This window comes from Theropithecus gelada, chromosome 8, assembly GCF_003255815.1.
Source record: "Theropithecus gelada isolate Dixy chromosome 8, Tgel_1.0, whole genome shotgun sequence".
Classification (NCBI taxonomy): Eukaryota; Metazoa; Chordata; class Mammalia; order Primates; family Cercopithecidae; genus Theropithecus; species Theropithecus gelada.
This window is the reverse complement of record NC_037676.1, coordinates 106,376,835-106,397,122: the sequence shown is the minus strand read 5'-3', so window position 1 is coordinate 106,397,122 and position 20,288 is coordinate 106,376,835. Positions and strand designations below refer to the sequence as shown.

The window sequence follows — 20,288 nt, the reverse complement described above, 5'->3', positions numbered from 1 at the left end:
GAAATTAATTTAGCTGGTTCCAACTTGAGGAACCTAAAGAAAAGCAAATATCCCCCATTTCAGATTATCTTTACAAAGGATCAGCAACTGGCAATTGGGTGTCACAGCATAACTCTTCCCTGAGGAGGAACGACATTATCTACATTTTAAGAACACTAGCCAAGGTTCATTTTGAAGCAGGCTCATTGATCACTGGAAAAAACATCATTGTTGATCTCAGAAAGGTTAACTAGTTTAAAATACCCTTTCCCTCTGGAACATGTCATCATCCACATATTACTGCAATAAAATGAGTAGGAGAAAAGAAATATATCTTGTAATGACAACTCAAATATGAAGTTAAAAGTAACATTAAAATTCCTACCCGTTTGGCTGAGCTGAGAAGCACTGCGACTTTTCCGTGACAGACCAACAATAGCTACCATTTTGGCACCAATGCTAGAGCGCCGCTTTTTGCCACTGGTGCCCAAGGCGCCCACTGCAGTGTCAGACTGGCTGCCATCATTCTTCTCCAGTGAGCACATGTCTCCACTGATGCTGGTGCTTTTTGTCATGTTCTTCCCTGATATGCCCATTTGTCTGCTTTGCATTTTGGATGTAAAGACACTGTCAGCCGATGGATCATTAAAAGTGAGGACAAGAGTAAAAAGGAAAAGACAGAAAATGCATTTTAGATAAAACATTTGGAGTATAATTAAATTATATCATCTAATGGAATATATTTTTAGGATTTAAAAAATTTCAAGTACCATGGTCTTGATTTTGTGCTTTGCTACTCTGGGCCAACCTTACAGCAAATATGCAAAATCAGATTTATGATTTTATTTCTACTGTCAAAGACAAGGTGCAAGTTTGCATAATCACAGGAAAAAAATTCATGAAAAATCAGTGGGTTCATTTAAGACACTATGCTGTCCTGCAAGTGGAAGTATGCCTTTAGGTAGGCATACAACATAAGGGAGAAGTTTACAAAAACAAAGGCCAATAATACAGTATCCATTTCAAGAGTGGCCCTGTAACTTTTCTCATAATAAAGTTTATCTACTAATGGTTAAATTTTATAAAAGGACTTGCTATTTTTCATTAGCTTTGAATTAAAAAATACTTTATTTTACTTTACTTAATTTCATCATTACTGATATAAATCTATATTACAAAAATAAAGAAAAGAAAGATTTCCTTCTTGCATTCTTTTGAAAGAAAGAAAAATCATTATCAGTTTTCCAGACAGTGCACCAGAAAGCAATCAATGAATCACTGAGGCATGTGAGCTGATTAATAATCTACTGCAAGACTAATACTGCACCTGGGAGTAATTAAAGAAATGACTTTGGATTTTTCCATGATTTCTGGGGTATGGTAAAGGTAGATTAGAAAGTGAAGAATCTGGAAGCAGGCTATCTAGCTAGTCCCCATAAACCTAGGAGGAATATGAGGGAAGCAGTCTGTTTTGCAGGAATGAAAAGACTTATTTACACATCAATTTTTGACTCAGTATTGGGGAAAGTTTTATTTTTGGTTCTGAGAATGAATGTTTAATATATAAAGTAATAAAAAAGAATAAGAATCAAGAAACAGAAATATCTTTAAACATTACATAAAGGATGAGAATTAGAAAACTAACCTATTGAGGTGAACTCTTATATCTAATTCAATATCTTGGTCTTCCAAAAAAACAAAGTGTTTTCTATCCTAGAGTAAAATCTGGTTAAAGGCTAGGACCACATACTACTTTTGTTAACCTATGTAATATCTTCTCCAAGTATTTAAGAGGGAAAAGACCCAGTGTGAAATTAAAAAAAATATATAGTGAAGTATACTATTATATCCCTCACATTCGTCTTAAGAAAAAATATGGCATACATAGTCAGAAACAGGACAGAGCGAGTCCGTGTGTGTATGTGTGTGTGTGTGTGTGTGAGAGAGAGAGAGAGAAGGCACAGGCGGGTGAGGAGAGAGAGAAGAGAAGAGAAGAGAAAAGAGAAGAGAATATGTTTCTGTAATATCCTGAACTGATAATTTTCAACTTTGTTTGATTTCGATAGAAAGTAAAAAGACAAGGCTTATTATAGTTTAAAAGGGCCAAAGTTTAACAGAAACTAAGGCTTTATATTATAACCTATGTTCCATAGTTAGAATAAACTAGTGTTTCTGTTATATAGCAATTTTTGGGTGGGCACAGTAGCTCACGGCTGTAATCCTAGCACTTAGGGAGGCTGAGGCAAGATGACTGCTTAAGCCCAGGAGTTTGATACCAGCCTGGGCAACATGTGAGACCCCATCTCCACAAAAAAGTAAAAAATTAGCCAGGCATGGTGGCACATGCCTGTAGTCCCAGCTACTTGGGAGGCACAGGTGGGAGGATCACCTGAGCCTGAGAGGTTGAGGTTGCAGTGAGCCGAGATGGTGCCACTGCACTCCAGCCTTGATGACAGACTGAGATCCTGTCCCAGAAAAAAGAAAAAGAAATTTTCACTGAAAACATATACTTTTCTAAAGAGCTACCTAATCTACTAATTACCAAGGATGTCAAAGATACAGTCACAAAATTGTATCTTGTGATTTTTGCATTTGAATTTTTATGTTTGAATATAGGGCGACAGCGCGAGACTCCGTCTCAAAAAAAAAAAAAAAAAAAAAAAAAAAGAACTTGACCAAAATCAAATAAGATACTACAATAAAATACTAATTGGAACTGATACATCTTTTTGTAGATAATATTTTAATGAGAACTTGGTTTGAAACAAGTACACTTCTCTTCAACCTAACAACTTTAATAAAGCATTATTTACAAAAGGAGTTATTTATTTTTATTCATTTGTTTTTTAGAGACAGTGTTTTGCTCTGTCACCCAGACTAGGGTGCAGTGGTACAACCATAGCTCATCGTAACCTTGAACACCTGGGCTCAAGTGATTTTCCTGCTTTAGCTTCCTAAGTAGCTAGGACTACAGTGCATGCCAGCACACCCGGCTAATTTTTTTGGGGGCGGGGGCAGGGTAGACAGAGTCTCACTGTGTTGCCCGGGCTGGTCTCAACTCCTGGACTCAAGGGATCCTCTCTCCTGGGCCTCCCAAAGTCCTGGGATTACAGGCGTGAGCCACCGAGCCTGGCCCAAAAGGGGTTATTAAAAGTTTTATAAGATGGATACTCTTTTTATTTCCTTGAACTTAGAGATCACCAGGGATGAGTTTATAAATAGTGGCACTAGAGTGGTTTGTTTTGATGAGAGAAAGGTTGCGGCTAGGGTTCCTTTTCTTTCTTCACTGGACATCATCTAAAACTATAAGCAAAAAATGTAAAAAAACAAGCTACCTTTTTTTTTTTTTTTTTGAGATAGAGTTTCGCTCTCGTTGCCCAGGCTGTAGTGCAATGGCACAATCTAGCTCACTGCAATCTCCACCTCCTGGGTTCAAGCGATTCTCCTGTCGCAGCCTCACAAGTAGCTGGGATTGCAGGCATGCACCACCATGTCCAGCTATTTTTTTTTTTCTGTATTTTTAGTAGAGACGGGGTTTCTTCATGTTGGTCAGGCTGGTCTTGAACTCCCGACCTCTGGTGATCCTCCTGCCTTGGCCTCCCAAAGTGCTGGGATTACACACGTGAGCCACCGTGTCTGGTCACAAGCTACCAAAATTTTTAAAGTTTTGGGACTCTTGATTTATGAAATACTTTGTAGTAAAGAATTTGTAATTATGGGCAATATTTTAAAATGCTCAATTTGGTTAGGAAAAGACATATTACATTAGCAATTGTTTTAAAAGAGAAATTTCATAAGGGTTTGGAAATACAGTATATTTCAATACTTCTGGTGAGATCTCAGTGATAGATTTCTAAAGAGCAACTTGGCAATATATGTCAAAAGCCTTAAAAAAAACAAGCCTACCCTTTAACCTGGCAATTCTAGTTTACAATTTATCACAAGGGAAAACTTAGCAATGTGTACAGATTTAGCTATAATGATATTTACTGCAAAATTGATTATAATAGCAAAAAAAAAAAAATAAAAACAAGGGGAGAAAACCCACAAATGTCCAACAATAGTGGGTGTTTAAATAAATTATGTTCATCAATAAAAGACAATGTACTTTTGAAAATGCTGTTATATACAAATGTTTATGGACATAAAAAGATATTCTTGATGGTGGGGGATGGGGAGGGAGAAGCAGATATTTGTAACTTAGCTTTGGGTGACATATGTATTAAATATGGATTCACCCTACTACGAGGGGACATAGGGAAATTCACATCCCAGAGTTTTTCCAGTGACAGAAATCCAAAAATAGTTTTATAAAAAAAGAAGAAATATTTTGTGCTAAACTAAGTAATTTGAGAAGCCTAGAATCATGAGATGATGTACCAGTCATCTGCACAAAAGGAGAATGAAGAAAGTATGACGAAAAATAAAATATTGTGTTCAGAAAAATTTTATTTTTAGGGGAAAAATATAAATGTACGTAGCCAAAAATATGAAATGTTATACTGTGACCAGTCTGCTAAAAGTCATTTTAATTTTTTCTGGTTGATAGCTATGTTTTAAAAAAAGTTTGTCTTTTTCTATTTTGTTTTTTCCAGAATAAACATAAAAAGTGTTGGTAATAAAAAAAAACTAAAACAGACAAATGAAAAAAGCAATCAAGGACCAACATCGCTTCTTCTTTTATGTAAGTCAAATTATTCAACCCACATTAGTTCATGTCACGCGTTAAAGGTACAGTATGGATTTCTAGCTAATCCTAACAGATTACTACACAATATATTGAGTGTTGATATAGGGTGTTCAGTTCTAGAAAGGGACACTGTTTTTACATTTCTAAATATTGTTTTGTGCATATTTATAATTTTTGGCTTTAGAAAAACAATAAAAACTGTATATATTTAGTATTCGCAAAGTTAAATATATAAAACTGCCAATACAAGAGACTGATTTATGGCAAAATTATAGTTGTTGAAAAGTTGTATCCTGAATGGTTAAAGAAAAAGGCAAATCTAGTATTGTCAATCATTAGGAGAAAAGTAACAAATAACTACAAAGCAAGTGAAATATGAGTATTCCCCAAATACATAAATAGCATATTAGGGATTATTGGAAGATGTGATTAAATTAAATGAAGTTTATATGCTATAGGGCCAAAAGTTTTCATTGATAGGTTTGAATGAATAGAGGTAAGTGGTTTGGCTTCAAGATAATAAATAGCAAAGATGAGACAAAGACAAATTCTGAGTCTTAAGAATGCATAGTCATGCCAAAACAAATATTTCATCATATTAGAGCTGAGAAGGTAGTCTGGAAATAGTTTACCAAGGAATGAAAGACTGGGGTGATTCTATGGAGGCCTAACAGCTAATACAATGGAGTATTAGGACTGTGGCACAGGGACAGAAAAGACATTGAAGGATAGAAAGTAGACAGAGATAGTTCCAGGAGTGAAACTATTTATAACACCTTTGGCAAGGAAGTGGTGATAGAGAGGGCTTGTAGTGTTCAAGAGTTTGAAGACAATAGCATTCTGGTAGATTAGAAACAAACCCAGTAGGACTGGTCAAGCTCCTAAACATGTTATCTTGAAAGGCTTACTTCCTTTTTCTTCCCACTGTTGTGCTCCCTGAGCCAGGTGCCACAAATTAACTGAATACCTGTTACTATTATAACTCATACTTCATCGCACCAGTTGGCAGTTATTGGATACATGTCTGGATTTTAAAGTGCCATTTCTTGCATGTTCTTTGCAGGGAAGAAAACAGCAACAACAACAACAAAATAATCTGGCTTCTGTCTAAAGTTCTCCTTTTATGTAAAAACTTCTCTATATTAAATACCATTTCTTTCCTAAAATGTGGTAGCTAAAATTATCATTATCCTAATTTACTACATCACAAACTTTATTTCACTTTAACTCAAATTACCATCTATGATTTTAGGCTAGTAAACTAGTAATCATTTATTCAACAAAGATTTAATGAACACCTATTATGACAAATATGGGGATACAAAAATGATATGACATAGTCTCTTTGATTAATTTGCTGGCAAGTATCAGCATGTAAAACACAAATATGGCTGCATAAGAACTTGGTTTTGGTTTACAACTGAAATTCCAATGGTCAACTCTAATGTCAAGAAATCTTAATTTAGTTAAATGAAAACCTCTCTTTGAAGAGTATGTAAAAACTGAGTTTTTCATACTAATTCTTTGACTTCTGGAGATGACAGAAATGTAAAGTTTAGTATTTTTAACATTATTGCAAGTACTATATATAAATACATTATGTTAATATGCTTGAATGTATTAGTATAGTATCTAAACGTATTAGAGGGCGTGTGTGTGTGTGTCTGTGTCTATGCCACAAAATGTCCAGGGTTAGGGAGAAATATCTGGCTAATTAACAACGTATATTTAGTCAAAAACATCTGCCTTGATTATAGCCATTAGTAATTAATCTATGTTTAACCTTCTTAAGTCTTAGGTCTCATGGCAGGAAGCAGTATTTCAGGGGTCACAAGGTAGGTCACTGCTTATTTGGGATAATTTAAGGAGCATCTAGGAGGCCTGTAATTTTCAAAATTCCTTTCCCAAGAGCTTGTTAATGCCAAAAATTCCAATGTATTAAATATTTCTTTTTTAAAAAAACGATTTGTTTCTTAGTTTAAAGTTTGCTCCCTTTTAACATGTCACATTCCTAGGATTTGGACATTCTTATTTAAAAGATATTTACTTTGGGCCGGGCGCAGTGGCTCATGTCTGTAATCCCAGCACTTTGGGAGGCTGAGGCGGGTGGATCACCTTGGGTCAGAAGTTCGAAACCAGCCTGGCCAACATGGCAAAACCCCATCTCTACTAAAAATGACAAAAATTAGCTGGGCGTGGTGACGGGCACCTGTAATCCTAGCGACTTGGGAGGCTGAGGCAGGAGAATCCCTTGAACCCGGGAGGCAGAGGTTGCAGTGAGCCGAGATCATGCCATTGCACTCCAGCCTGGGCAACAACAGTGAAACTGCATCGCAAAATGAAAAAATAAAAATAAATAAAAAAAAATAAAAAATTATTTGAAATAAATAAAAATAAATTAAAAGTAGTAGGCTATGTAGCAGGCACTATTCTCAAAATTAAGAGGTATAGCATAGAAAAGGACAGAATGCTCCTGTTTCATGGAGCTTTCATTCATACTGTCATAGTGAAAGACAGTAAACAAGTAAATAATTGATAATTTTAGATAGTGATATGTGATCTGAAGAAAATAAGATGGAATAAAATAACAAGGGACTGAAAAGTTTGGGGACAACATTAAATAAGGTTGTCAAGGAAGGCCTCTCTGAAGAGGAGACAATTGATCTGAGCTCTGAATGATGAACCCAGTCAGATAAAAGAAGCGTGTTCTAAGCTTAGAGAGGAGCAAGTGCAAATATCCTGAGGCAGGAATGAGAATGTTTGTTGGAGAAAATTTACAAAACTAAATATAAATGGAATGAAGTGAAGGTGAGCACTGTAGATAGGATAAGGCCTACCTGTGTGGGGACAAATGCATGGCCTGCATGACTTACTCATATTTAACTGCCTATTCAGGTATTACATCAGCACTGCCCAAAGACTGTGAGAACTTAGAATGCACAGGTTCTTGTATCAGGAGACTTGGGATTCAGCTCAGTATTATGACTCCAAATATAACATCAAAGGGCATTCTGGAGAGATCATGGCTATCTTCCTTAAAAGTGATAAATTTATGAAGGCTAAATCTTTAAGGAAATTAGGAATATTCCTTTATTAACTGAACATAAAAAAATTCATTTAAACTCTTAAGTCTGTCTATATATTGAACCTTTACTATCTCTTGAATTTATAAATTATCTACCAAATTATTGAATAATAGACCTCTCCCTCCACCATAAGTTTGAAGGAAGTTACTTTAAAGAAAAATTTTAAATGTATTATGTTATATATCGTAAGCGTATGTTTCTCTGTTTATTACACCATGCTCATGGTTCCTAATCATTTGTCTATTATGAAAGGATAATTTTTCAGTATCTTTTATTATGCTAGTTATATGTCCCTACACTCTCTCTAGCTGTGTTTTGTCTTCCTTAAAAACAATTAAACACAAAAACTACATTTAAAATGTACATGTTTCAAAAATAGGTGTCATTTGCTTTCTCTGTGGATTTAAGATAAAAATATATACAAAAATTATGATTTTAAAATGTCTTCATTATAACATGTATCTTACAAAAACTGTATCTCTTCTCTGATGATTTCAGCTACTTTTTTTTTTTTAAATCATCCTTAGAGAGATGACCTGGTTTCCATTTTGTTTCTTTTTCTCCTTGAATTTTTAGTTCAAACATTTCTGGACTCAGCTAATTCAAACCATAGTAAACATCTTGCCACAAATTGATTGATTCCTTTAGCAAACATCTACCTTGCATCTACTTGGTGTTAGGTCCCAAGGACACAAGTGGGGGCTAAAATGGTACCTGCCCTCCATGCTCTGGCATATAGGGGCTGAAATTGACAAAAAGGAAGAATACATTGTTTTCTTCACATAAAAAGGGAATTTTCTCTAACTGTTCTGTTCAAAGCAAATATCCATTTCTAATTATCTACCTAGAGGTGCCACTTTTTCTAAACTGTGCAAAGCCTCCATTTAGGCAAATGGTAGCTTTGGCCCTGTGGTCAATAAGAACAATAAATAAGACATGAGACATAGTTACGATCTAAGGGGCATATACTTTAGGGGTACAAATATGAGTGAAAATGCTTATACAAATTAGCAAAAGAAAAGGTATAAGTACAGAGAAAAGGGACATAAACCCAGTGTTAGGAAATTTCACTAGAGGGAAGGATACTATTGAGAATCAGAGATGAGAAAAGCTTTATAAACTTGGGTCTTGAATGGTGGGTAAAAATTATGACATGTAGAGAGAGAAAAATATTCAAGAGAATATTACAAATAATACAGTGGTTAGAATGCACATGTCATGGTTTTAAGATGCAAAAATCTTCAATAATAGCAAACTGAATTCAACAATACATTAAAAAGATCTTTCATCATGACCAAGTGGGATTGATCCCAGCAATGCAAAGATGGTTCAACATATGTAAATCAATCAGTGTGATACATTATATCAACAGAATGAAGGACAAAAAGCATATGATAATTTCAATTGATGCTGAAAAAGCATTTGATAAAATTAAATATCCCTTCAGGATGAAAACCTTCAAAAAACTGGGTATAGAAAGAACATACGTAAACTCAATAAAAGCCATACACAATAGAACCACAGCTAGTATCATACTGAAGGGGGAAAAGCTGAAAGCCTTTCCTGAAAGATCTGAAACATGGCAAGGATGCCCATTTTCACCACTATTATTCAACATCATACTGGAAGTCCTAGCTAGATCAATCAGACAAGAGAAATAAACAAAGGGCATCCAAATTGGAAAGAAAGAAGTCAAATTATCTTTGTTTGCAGATGACAGGATTTTATATTTGGAAAAACCTAAAGACTCCACCAAAAAAATTATTAGAATTGATAAACAAATTCAGGAAAGTTGCAGGACATAAAATTGATATACAAAAATCAGTAGCATTTCTATATGGCAACAGTAAACAATCTGAAAAAGAAATCAAGAAAGTAATCTCATGTATGATAGCCACAAATAAAATAAAATACCTGGGATAAACTTAACCAAAGAAGTGAAAGATCTCTATAATAAAACTACAAAACACTGGCAGGAGAAATTGAAGAGGACACAAAAAATGGAAAGATATTCCATGTTCATGTACTGGAAGAATCAATATTGTTAAAAATGTCCATACTACCCAAAGCAATCTACAGATTCAATGTAATCTGTATCACAATACCAATATTCTAAACAGAAATAGAAACAATAATCCTAAAATGTATATGGAGCCACAAAAGACCCAGAATAGCTAAAGCTATCCTAAGCAAAAGGAACAAAACTGGAGGAATCACATTATCTGACTTCAAATTATACTATAGAGCTCTATTAACCAAAACAGCATGATACTGGAATAAAAACAGACACATAGACCAATGGAACAGAATCGGAAAAAATGGAACATATAGCCCAATGGAACAGAATCGAACAGAATCGAAGAAAATATTTGCAAACTACCCGTCTGACAAGGGATTAATAACCAGAACATACAAGAAGCTCAATCAACAGGAAAAAATGTAATAATCCAATTTTAAAATGGGCAAAAGATCTAAATAGAAATTTATCAGAAGAAGACAAACAAATGGCAAACAAGTATATGAAAAGGCATTCAACATCACTGATCATCAGAGAAATGCAAATCAAAACTACAATGAAATATCATTTCACCCCAGTTAAAATGGATTTTATTGAGAAAAGAGGTGATGAATGCTGGCGAGAATGTGCAAAAAAGGGAACCCTCTTACACCATTGGTGGGAATGTAAATTAGTACAGCTACTATGAAGAAAAGTTTGGAGGTTCCTCAAGAAACTAAAAATAGAACTACCATATTACCCAGAAATCCCATTGTGAGATATACACCCAAATTGAAGAGATATCTGCACTCTCATGGTTATTGCAGCACTATTCATAATAGCTAAGATTTGGAAGCAAACTAAGTGTCCATCAACAGATAAATGGATAAAGAAAATGTGGTACACACATACAATGGAGTACTATTCAGCCATATAAAAGAATGAGATCCCATCATTTACAACAACATGGATGGAACTGGAGGATGTTTTGTTAAGTGAAATAAGCCAGCCACAGCAAGACAAATTTTGCATGTTTTCACTTATTTGTGGGAGCTAAAAATTAAAACAACTGAACTCATGGATCTAGATTACAGAATGATGGTTATCAGGGGCTGAGAAGGGTACTGGCGAGGTGGAGGTGGGGAGAATAGGGATGGTTAATGGGTACAAAAATATGATTAGATAAAATGAACAATATCTAGTATTTGAAAGCATAACAGGGTGACTATAGTTAACAATAATTTATTATACATTTAAAAATAATTAAAAGAGTATCATTGGATTGTAAGAAAGGGTGAATCATTTTTTTCTAACATGTAGAATTTCTAACACAAATATGAAGCATTGTTACATCTGTGATCTCATTAAACAAACCTACAAATGAACAAATAAACAAGGCAATCTATTCAGTGAGGATGTCAAGAATAAAACTATGCTTCACTTCTAAGTATCTTCTATTGATTATATACCTTTCTGCTATTTATCTTATGCCATCTATTTATTATATACACGATTGTAAGCTAAATGGGGCAAAGACTTTTCCTCTTTTGTTTATTGGTAAATTGTAGGTTTTAAAATAATGTTTGCCACATGGTAAGTGTTCAGCAAATATTTGTTGAATAAATGAGTTTATCTTTAAAACAAATGTAACTCTCTCAAGGTTGTGATGAGGTAATCCTCATGAATTAACGAAGCAACCCCAATGAGGTAACATATATACAGCAATTAGCACAACGTCTAGAATATGGTTAAGATATGTTGGCTCTAATTATTATGTATATTTACAATTACACGGAGGCATTAAGGCTTTACTAAAAATAGAAACAAACTTGTTAGATTTATTTGAAGAAGCAGCTATTTTATATAACCAGAGATGGTCTGTGGCCTCGAAGAAACAGTCCCTCAGATTTCATATAGCCAAATAATCCCCATACCTTTGGTAATTTCAAATGTGAAAAATATGTAATTCAATAAAAACCATTCATAAAATAATCTTGGAATGCAGATGATTGATAATAATGAATATACAAGTAAATTTAATTTCATAGACTAATTTATTTGTTAATTTTTAGATTATTGTTAATATGTGAGTACAGTCATTTTTTTTAACTTTTAAATTCAGGGGTACAAGTGCAGGTTTGTTACATAGGTAAACTTGTGTTATAGGGATCTGTTGTACAGATTATCTCATTACCCGGGTATTAAGCCTAGTACCCATTAGTTATTTTTCCTGTTCTTCTCCCTTCTCCCACCCTTCACCCTCCAAAAGGCCCCAGTGTGTGTTGTTCCCCTCTCTGTGTCCATGTGTTCTCATCATTTAGCTCCCACTTATAAGTGAGAACATGTGGTATTTAAATTTCTGTTCCTGTGTTAGTTTGCTAAGGATAATGGCCTCCAGCTCTATCTACGTCCCTGCAAAGGACATAATCTCATTTGTTTTTATGGCTGCATAGCATTCCATGGTGCATATGTACCACATTTTCTTTATCCAATCTATCACTGATGGGCATTTAGGTTGATTCCATGAACAGACGAATTTATTAACTACAAAATGGAAAATATTATGGTTGGCACTAAATAAAAAGTTATACACTTCTGGCATAAATGCTATACACAATCCACATGAATAAATTTACTCTTCAGTTTTGTTGGTAAATAATTATTAACATTGGAAATTCCCTTTATTCCTTAGATTATCCCTAGAAAACATTCCAAAACTCCAAAATGTAGATTTTCCCATACACCCCTGTTTGTCCATTAAGGATGACAATTTAAGTGCTGTATTATTGCTTCTAGCTAAATGTTAATTAAAATTGGATAAAAATGCTCAGTGAGAGTAGAGACATAAGATAGACAATAAATGGGTCATCAAAAACGTCGCCACTGTAACCTGAACACATTTACGGCAAAAGTGTTGAACAAAGTATATGGATGATTTGTATATTTAATAAGCAGAGTAATTATCTACTGTTAAGCCAACTGAATTTAATTAGAAAACTCACATTCAAGATACAGCTACACTAATCAAGTTGTAACTGAATAATCAAAGTAGTCTTTATGCCTTGGTCTCCATATTGTATAAAATGGGAATAACATTATCCAGAACGTTACCCCAACAGTATCCATAAGGTTGCTACAAGGCTTTCTGTCTCCTTTCCTTCTAGCTCAATTAATTAGTTATCTTTACTCTTCAACATTATGAGAACTTTGAGCCCTCCACTTTTTTTCCAATATCAGCCCCTTCCTCTTCACTTATACTTAACCAACTTAGGTTCCACAGCCCATCATTTCAATCACTCTTTTGCAAATATCTTAAACTTTCTGAGTATCCCTCCTCATAAGACATCCAACTGGCTGAACTGCCTGATAAATCCTACCACTTGCTGCTTCTTTGTGTACATCTCAACATTTCAGCAGTTTTTTTTTTTTTTTTTTTTTAGGTTGGGAGACCTAAAAACCTGGTCTCACTCTGGCACCCAGGCTGGAGTGCACTGGTGCGATCACAATTCACTGTAACCTTGACTTCGTGGGCTCAAGTGATCCTCCCATCTCAGTCTCCCAGGTAGCTAGGACTACAGACATACACCACCACACCTGATGAATTTTTTCTACTTTTTTCTTTTTGTAGAGACAAAGTTTGGCCAAGTTCCCCAGGCTAGTCTTAACTACTTCTGGGCTTGAGCCATGTGCCTGCCTTGGCCTCCCAAAGTGCTGGGATTGCAGGCATGAGCCACCATGCCTGGCCCATATCAGCATTCTTGAAAAAAATTCAGCAGAGCAGTTGCTCCACTATAGTTCACTAACATTGGCCTCAAAATTATAGCATACATGTTCTCCCCACTCATACAATAAGGAGTGCATACCTACCTTCTTCATGCTATACAAACCTCTCAGCTTCTGCTTTCCTCTCTGCAGACTTCTCATTACATTTCATAGAGAAAATAGAAGCTATCAGATGAAATTCCCTTACACCATATACACGAGGTTTTCAAAAATTCATGGAAAATTCATATTATGAAAAAAACTTCATGAATTTCAAATTTTTTTCGCACCAAAAATAAGCTCATACTAACTTGTTATAACATGTCTGAATAGGATCTATTTTGAGGTACTAAGAAGGATAAGACATCCATTTGAAAAGATCCCCTTTCACAGCAACATTAATTCTGCTTAAATTGAAGCAAGAACAACAAATTTAGGATGAAGTTTGGGTAGAAAATGGTGAAATCACTAATATTTTATGAAAAGTTTATGGGGACAATGCCCCAAAGAAATCAGCAGTTTACAAATGGATGACTTGTTTTAAGAAGGGACAGGATGATATGTTCAAGATGAACCCCCCAGTGGTAGATCATCCACATAAATTTGTGAGGAAAAAGTTAATCTTATTTGTGCCCTAATCAAAAAGGATGAACAATTAATAGCACAAACAATAGCCAACACCATAGACATCTCAACTGGTTCAGCTTACACAATTCTGACTGAAAAATTAAAGTTCAGTAAACTTTCCACTTGATGGGTGCCAAACCTGTTGGATTCAGATTACCTGCAGACAAAAGCAGAGCTTTCAATCAAGTTTTTTGTTTTTTTTTTTGAGATGAATTCTCACTCTGTTGCCCAGGCCGGAGTGCAGTGGCGCGATCTCAGCTCACTGTAAGCTCCACCTCCTGGGTTCATGCCATTCTCCTGCCTCAGCCTCCCAAGTAGCTGGGACTACAGGCACACGCCACCATGCCCAGCTAATTTTTTGGGTTTTTAGTAGAGACAGGGTTTAACCATGTTAGCCAGGATGGTCTTCATCTCCTGACCTCGTGATCCACCTGCCTCGGCCTCCCAAAGTGCTGGGATTATACGTATGAGCCACAGCGCCCAGCAGATTTTTTTTTTTTTTTTTTAAACAGGGTCTCATTCTGTTGCCCAGGCTGGAGTGCAGTGGCATTATCATGGCTCACTATAGCCTTGATTTCCTCGGTTCAGGTGATTCTCTCACATCCGTCTCCCAAGTAGCTAGGACTACAGGTGCATGTCACCATGTCCAGCTAATTTTTTGTATTTTTGGTAAAGATGGCCTTTTGCCATGTTGCCCAGGCTGGTCTCAAACTCCTGGGCTCAAGCAATCCACCCACCCTGGCCTCCCAAAGTGCTGGGATTACAGGCGTCAGCCACCACGCCTGGCTCAACAGAAATTTTAAACAAGTCAGATCAAGATCCTGAAGCATTTCTTTGATGAACCATAATAGGAGACAGAACACGGCTTAAGTACTACGATGCTGAAGACAAAGCACAATCAAAGCAATGACATTCGAGAGATGGAAGTGGTCCACTCAAAGCAAAAGCAGACTGGTAAAGAGCAAAAATCATGGCAACTGTTTTTGGGGGATGCTCAAGGCATCTTGCTTGCTAACTTTCTGGAGTGTCAAAGAATCACGACATCTGCTTATTATGAAAGTGTTTTGAAAACGTTAGCCAAAGCTTTTTTCTGGGCAGAAAAACTGCCTAGAAATGCTTCACCAGAGAAGTGTCCACCACAACAATGTTCCTGCTCATTCCTCTCATCAAATAAGGGCAATTTTTCAATAGTTTTGATGGGAAATCATTAGCCATTCACCTTACAGTGCTGATTTGGCTCCTTCTGAATTCTTTTTGTTTCCCAATCTTAAAAACTCTTTAAAGGGCACCTATTTTTCTTCAGTTAATACCGTAAACAAGACTGCTGTGACCTGGTTAAATTTATTACGGATAAACTAATACACTGGTATTATCACTTCCAAAGTGTCTTTTTTTTTTTTTTTTTTTTTTTTTTTTAAGACGCAGTCTCACTCTGTTGCCCAGGCTAGAATATAGTGGTGCGATCTTGGCTCACTGCAACCTCTGCCTCTCGGGTTCAAGCAGTTCTACTTCAGCCTCCCAAGTAGCTGGGATTGCAGGCGCTCACCACTATGCTTGGCTAATTTTTGTATTTTTAGTAGAGATGGGGTCTCACCATGTTGGCCAAGCTGGTCTTGAACTCCTGACCTCAAAACATCCACCCGCCTTGGCCTCTCAAAGCGCTGGGATTACAGGCGTGAGCCACCATGCCTGGCCCCAAAGTATCTTGAATTTGCTGGGGCTTGTGTTGAGAAATAACATTTATTTTAAAAAATTTTTATCTTTTAATTCCATTTTTTTCACAAAGTTTTTTGAGGTCTCTTTGTATGATACATGATACTATATATCATATATTAATGAATATTTGTAAATATATATAATCTCCAAATTTAAGTAGTAGGCTGAGCTTCTTTCTGAACTTCAGAACTATCTACCCAGTTGCCTACTTGTAACAAGCACTCAGATGTTACACAGAATATCACAAATTTGATCTGTTCCAAATTGAATTTAATCTTTTCTCTCAAATATATTCCTTCTTCAGTGTTCCTTATTTCAGTAAAGAGTATAACTATTTACCTAGTTGCTGAAGGTAAAAATCCAGAAGCACCCTTGATTTCCCCCTTTCCTTCATCCCCACACCTAATCTATCACTAAGTCTTACAAATTCTATCTGTAAAATATTTTACATATCCTTCCATTTCTCCCCATCCAGGCTTTGACCATTGAAATCCATGCCACTCTGTCTACTTTACTGCAACAGCATCCTACATGCTTATGTTCCAACTACAACTCATTCACCACATAGAAGCCACGTGATTTTTCTAAAATACAAATCATTTTATGGCAGTCTACTACTAAAGTTCTTCAGTGTCTTCTCATTGTACTTGGGAAAAATCCAAAATCCATATAATATAAAATATCAGAAGGAATTCCCTTCCAAATACCAGTCTATAAACCTAATTGTTCTGCACCCTATCCTCTGTTTCTTCTGCCTGTAACAAAATGTGTCCCTTCTCTTTGGAAAAATCAATTCCTCCACAGGACCTCAGGATCCCACTCTCTTCACTAATAGGGTCCTACAAGATTTTGGAGATCTGGTCTCTGCCTTTCTCTTTCACCTAAATGTCAAGCCATTTGTCTTTGTGAACAACTCTTTAGCCACAGTAACCTCTTCTAAATTTCTCAAAAATGTCAAGCTCTTTTCCAACTCAGCACCTTCACATGTTACATACTTCACTTAAAATGGTACAAACACAGATGTGGAATGTGAAGGGCAGAAAGGTTATGAAGTTTGCTGAAAGTTTTGTTGCTAGTATTGGAACCCAGCAGTCTGAAACTAGAACTTAGGTTTTTAGTTACCAACTTTACCAGTAGTATAAGAAGATGAATACAAATTCCCCTTAGCTTAGAGCAGGAGTTGCCACACTTTAGCCTGCATCAGAATTACCTGGAGGGCTTGTTAAAACACAAACTTTTTGGTTCATTAGGTCTGGAGTGATACCTGAAAACTGCATTTCTAACAAATTCCCGGGTGATGCTGATGGTACAGATCCATCAAGCACATTTTGAGAATTGCTGGCAGAGACTTACAGAATACAAACTACATGCCATGTGAAAAAATACTAAGTCTTCATTTGATGTTTAGTAAACAACATTCAAGTCACTCCTTTTGTTTTGCTCAATTATTTCAGACCTGTAAAAACTGTCTGCATGTAGCTGTTACCATACAGCTTTTTATGTTACCATAATACTTTACCATATAGGTATGATATGCTGTGGTAATTGTGCTTATCTGTCCTCCTATATCCCTTAGTCAGGAATTTTATAACACCTACCGTCAGAGGTTTATTTTATCTCTGTCTACCTGGTCAACATTTTTGCTTTCATTCCCTCCTGTAATAGAGCAGGTCAGAAAAAAGGTTGGAAATTCAAGTATTTGGCCTATTAAAAGGTTGTTCTATGCTTTTAAATGATTAGCAAATGTAGGTAGTAAGTACCTAGGCTCATGAGACTGGAGTTCCAACGTTAGCTCTAGATAGCATATACAGCATATACCCTGAGACATATGATATTGATTTCTCTGACCTCAGTTCTTCAACTGTAAATTTAAGGAAACAGAGATTATTGAATAAAATCTAATTCTGTTACAAAAGACAAATTATAAAATGACCCAAAAAGAAAGTCTGCAAAGCAGAATTTTAAAATAATAATGAATAAGCTTAGATTAATAAAGAACATGAATATTCCATCCACGAAAATAACGAATACTCTAAAATGCATTTATCTTAGTTCTAATTATTTAACATAGAAAATAAGACAAGCAAAATGAATAACTTTCAAAATTATTTGAATGTGTATACGCATTTGATTGTAACTGAAACAGAAAATATGTATTTTATGAATTTAGAAAATTACTAGTTGCAATTAAGAATTAGAATCTTTACTTTTATCCTCTCATCTTCCATACATTCTTTCATAATCACAATAATAACATAAAAGTGGCAATTGGATCCCATTGTTTGCTTCTTTTCTAAATTCTATAGTGCTTATATTTTTAAATGTAAATCACTCTCTTTGGTTTTAAGTTAATCTAATTTACACAAAGGTATTACTCCAGAAATACTCCCAATAAACCCCAATCTTCAGTTCCTGCCTTGGTCAAATTTAGTTGCCATCCACTGTGCATATGTTTTTCTCTCTTGCCTTTCCCCTTATTCACCATTATTTTCCTATTTTGAAAGATTCAATTTTCTCTCCTCCACAAATTTAAAATAGTTTTTAGCTTAATGTATCATGTACCTCCTACAGCAATAACTGCATGATTGCTTCCAACCACTTACCATCTTTTCTAAGGGTAAAGAAACCCAACTCAATTTCTAATTTTCTAAGGGTAAAGAAACCCAACTCAATTTCATTTTCATATACATGCGAATGGATGAAGTGATTATTAGTTGATTATTCCAAATTGTCTACGTATCATCAAATATAACATATTTACTTTAAATAATGTATTAACATATGCATGCATTCATATATATTTCCTCCTCAGACTACCTGAGGGACATCATCATCCATCTAACTGCCCATATCAGAATACAAGAAATTTAAGACATGTGTTCTCTTATCCTTACTCTCTATCCAAGTTGAGGTTGGTTTAGTTTCCTATCTCTGCCTCTAGCCTTGCCCACTCCAATCATTAATTATAGTAATATTAATAATAATGCTAATAGCCACCACTTATATAATAATCTATGCTGGACTCTATGCAAAATACTTCACACATTTTCTCTTTAACTTACACAACTCTATGAAGTAGGCGCTATTATACTATGATGTCTATTTTATGGATGAGAAAGATGTGTTCATAGTAATATTTTATAGATAAAATTCTTGAGAGAATTTCTTTAATGACTTCTTCATCTATAGAATAAAACAGAAGCTCTGTTGCATGGCCCACAAAATGAGTAATGCTCTGACCTATGACTAACATTGACTTCACCTCCTTCTTTTTTCCCTCTCAAACTAAATGCTCTAGAAATACATAACTATATGTTGTTATCTGAAATACCTGCATAATTTCAGTTTTATGTGCCCTTACATTTGCTTTTTTCTCTTTCATAAATACCATTCTTGCACATGGCCACTTGGTTTACTAAGTCTCTGCTTGAATAAGAGTTCCTCTGTGAAGTCTTACCTAATCTTCACCGCCCAGCTTGGACAACTTTGATGCATTTTCTTTTATGCCTACTGTATATACAGAAAAACTTTGCAATAACATTTTCTACAGTAATGTGAAATTAGATAACACTTTTGCCAATTTGCTGTCATCTTCTGCCTAAGCACCTGTTGGCAAATTGGTGGGTTAAAATTCTCATCTCCCACGATGGGGATGTGGTGAGGATGGCAAGGCTCCCAAGCCCATTTTGAGAAACTGGGAGATGGAAAGTAGGTCCCCCAACCCTCTTCCATAGGCTTGGGAAACCAAGAAAGAGATACCTGGACTTCTGCCACTACGCTAAAAGTTTCAGTCAGCTACAGGATTCAGAATCATTTTTATTTTGGGTATTTTTACTAGAGTCGAAAACTGCCACCAGGTGGCGTCAAATTGTAGCTGGAATCTGGGCAGTGGGTATGCCCCAGGACTGCTAGGCATACAGTTCACCCAGATCATTACATGAACCTAGTATTTCCACATTGCATCTGACATAGTGAATTTTTGGATATCAATTACAGTGTTTTCTCAGGATCTTACTATATATCCATTATGGAAATTCTTCTATTGCAATTGTTTGCCCTCATGGCATTTGTATATTTTGTCAGTGTTACTTCAGCTGAATAATAAATGTTTTAGAAATATATAGATGTCAACCAATTAACACATATTATTTGTACATCTACTGTGTATAAGGCACTAGAGTCAATGCTATGCTAATTAAAAAGAAATACAAGACACAACATTTGTTCTAAAGTCACTTATAACCTAGATTGCTAGATGAAGCATAAAGAAAAAACAATCCCAAGGCAAAACGTGGCAAGTGCTAAGTGAATGGTAAAGACATCAAATAATAAAGAATTTCCAGTAAGAAATGAAGAAATCACACAAATCTCCTCTGCCCATCTGTGTTTCACAACAGTCCTCAGTTCTATGTAGGCCAAGCTGTTGTCTGAT

At 35.5% G+C, this 20,288-nt stretch overlaps 1 protein-coding gene across 34 annotated transcripts in view; it reads right to left on the bottom strand.

The window, feature by feature from the left end:
* The window catches only part of RIMS2 (regulating synaptic membrane exocytosis 2), a 728,068-nt gene that overhangs the window by 111,568 nt on the left and 596,212 nt on the right, over window positions 1-20,288 (bottom strand). For 12 of the 34 annotated variants that reach the window (XM_025395354.1, XM_025395352.1, XM_025395350.1 and 9 more), the window contains one exon: window positions 365-606. The exons of the other annotated variants lie outside the window; for them this stretch is intronic. In XM_025395354.1, the coding sequence (XP_025251139.1) occupies window positions 365-606 (242 nt within the window). The remainder of the gene's footprint in view (window positions 1-364; window positions 607-20,288) is intronic. 34 annotated transcript variants of the gene reach the window in all.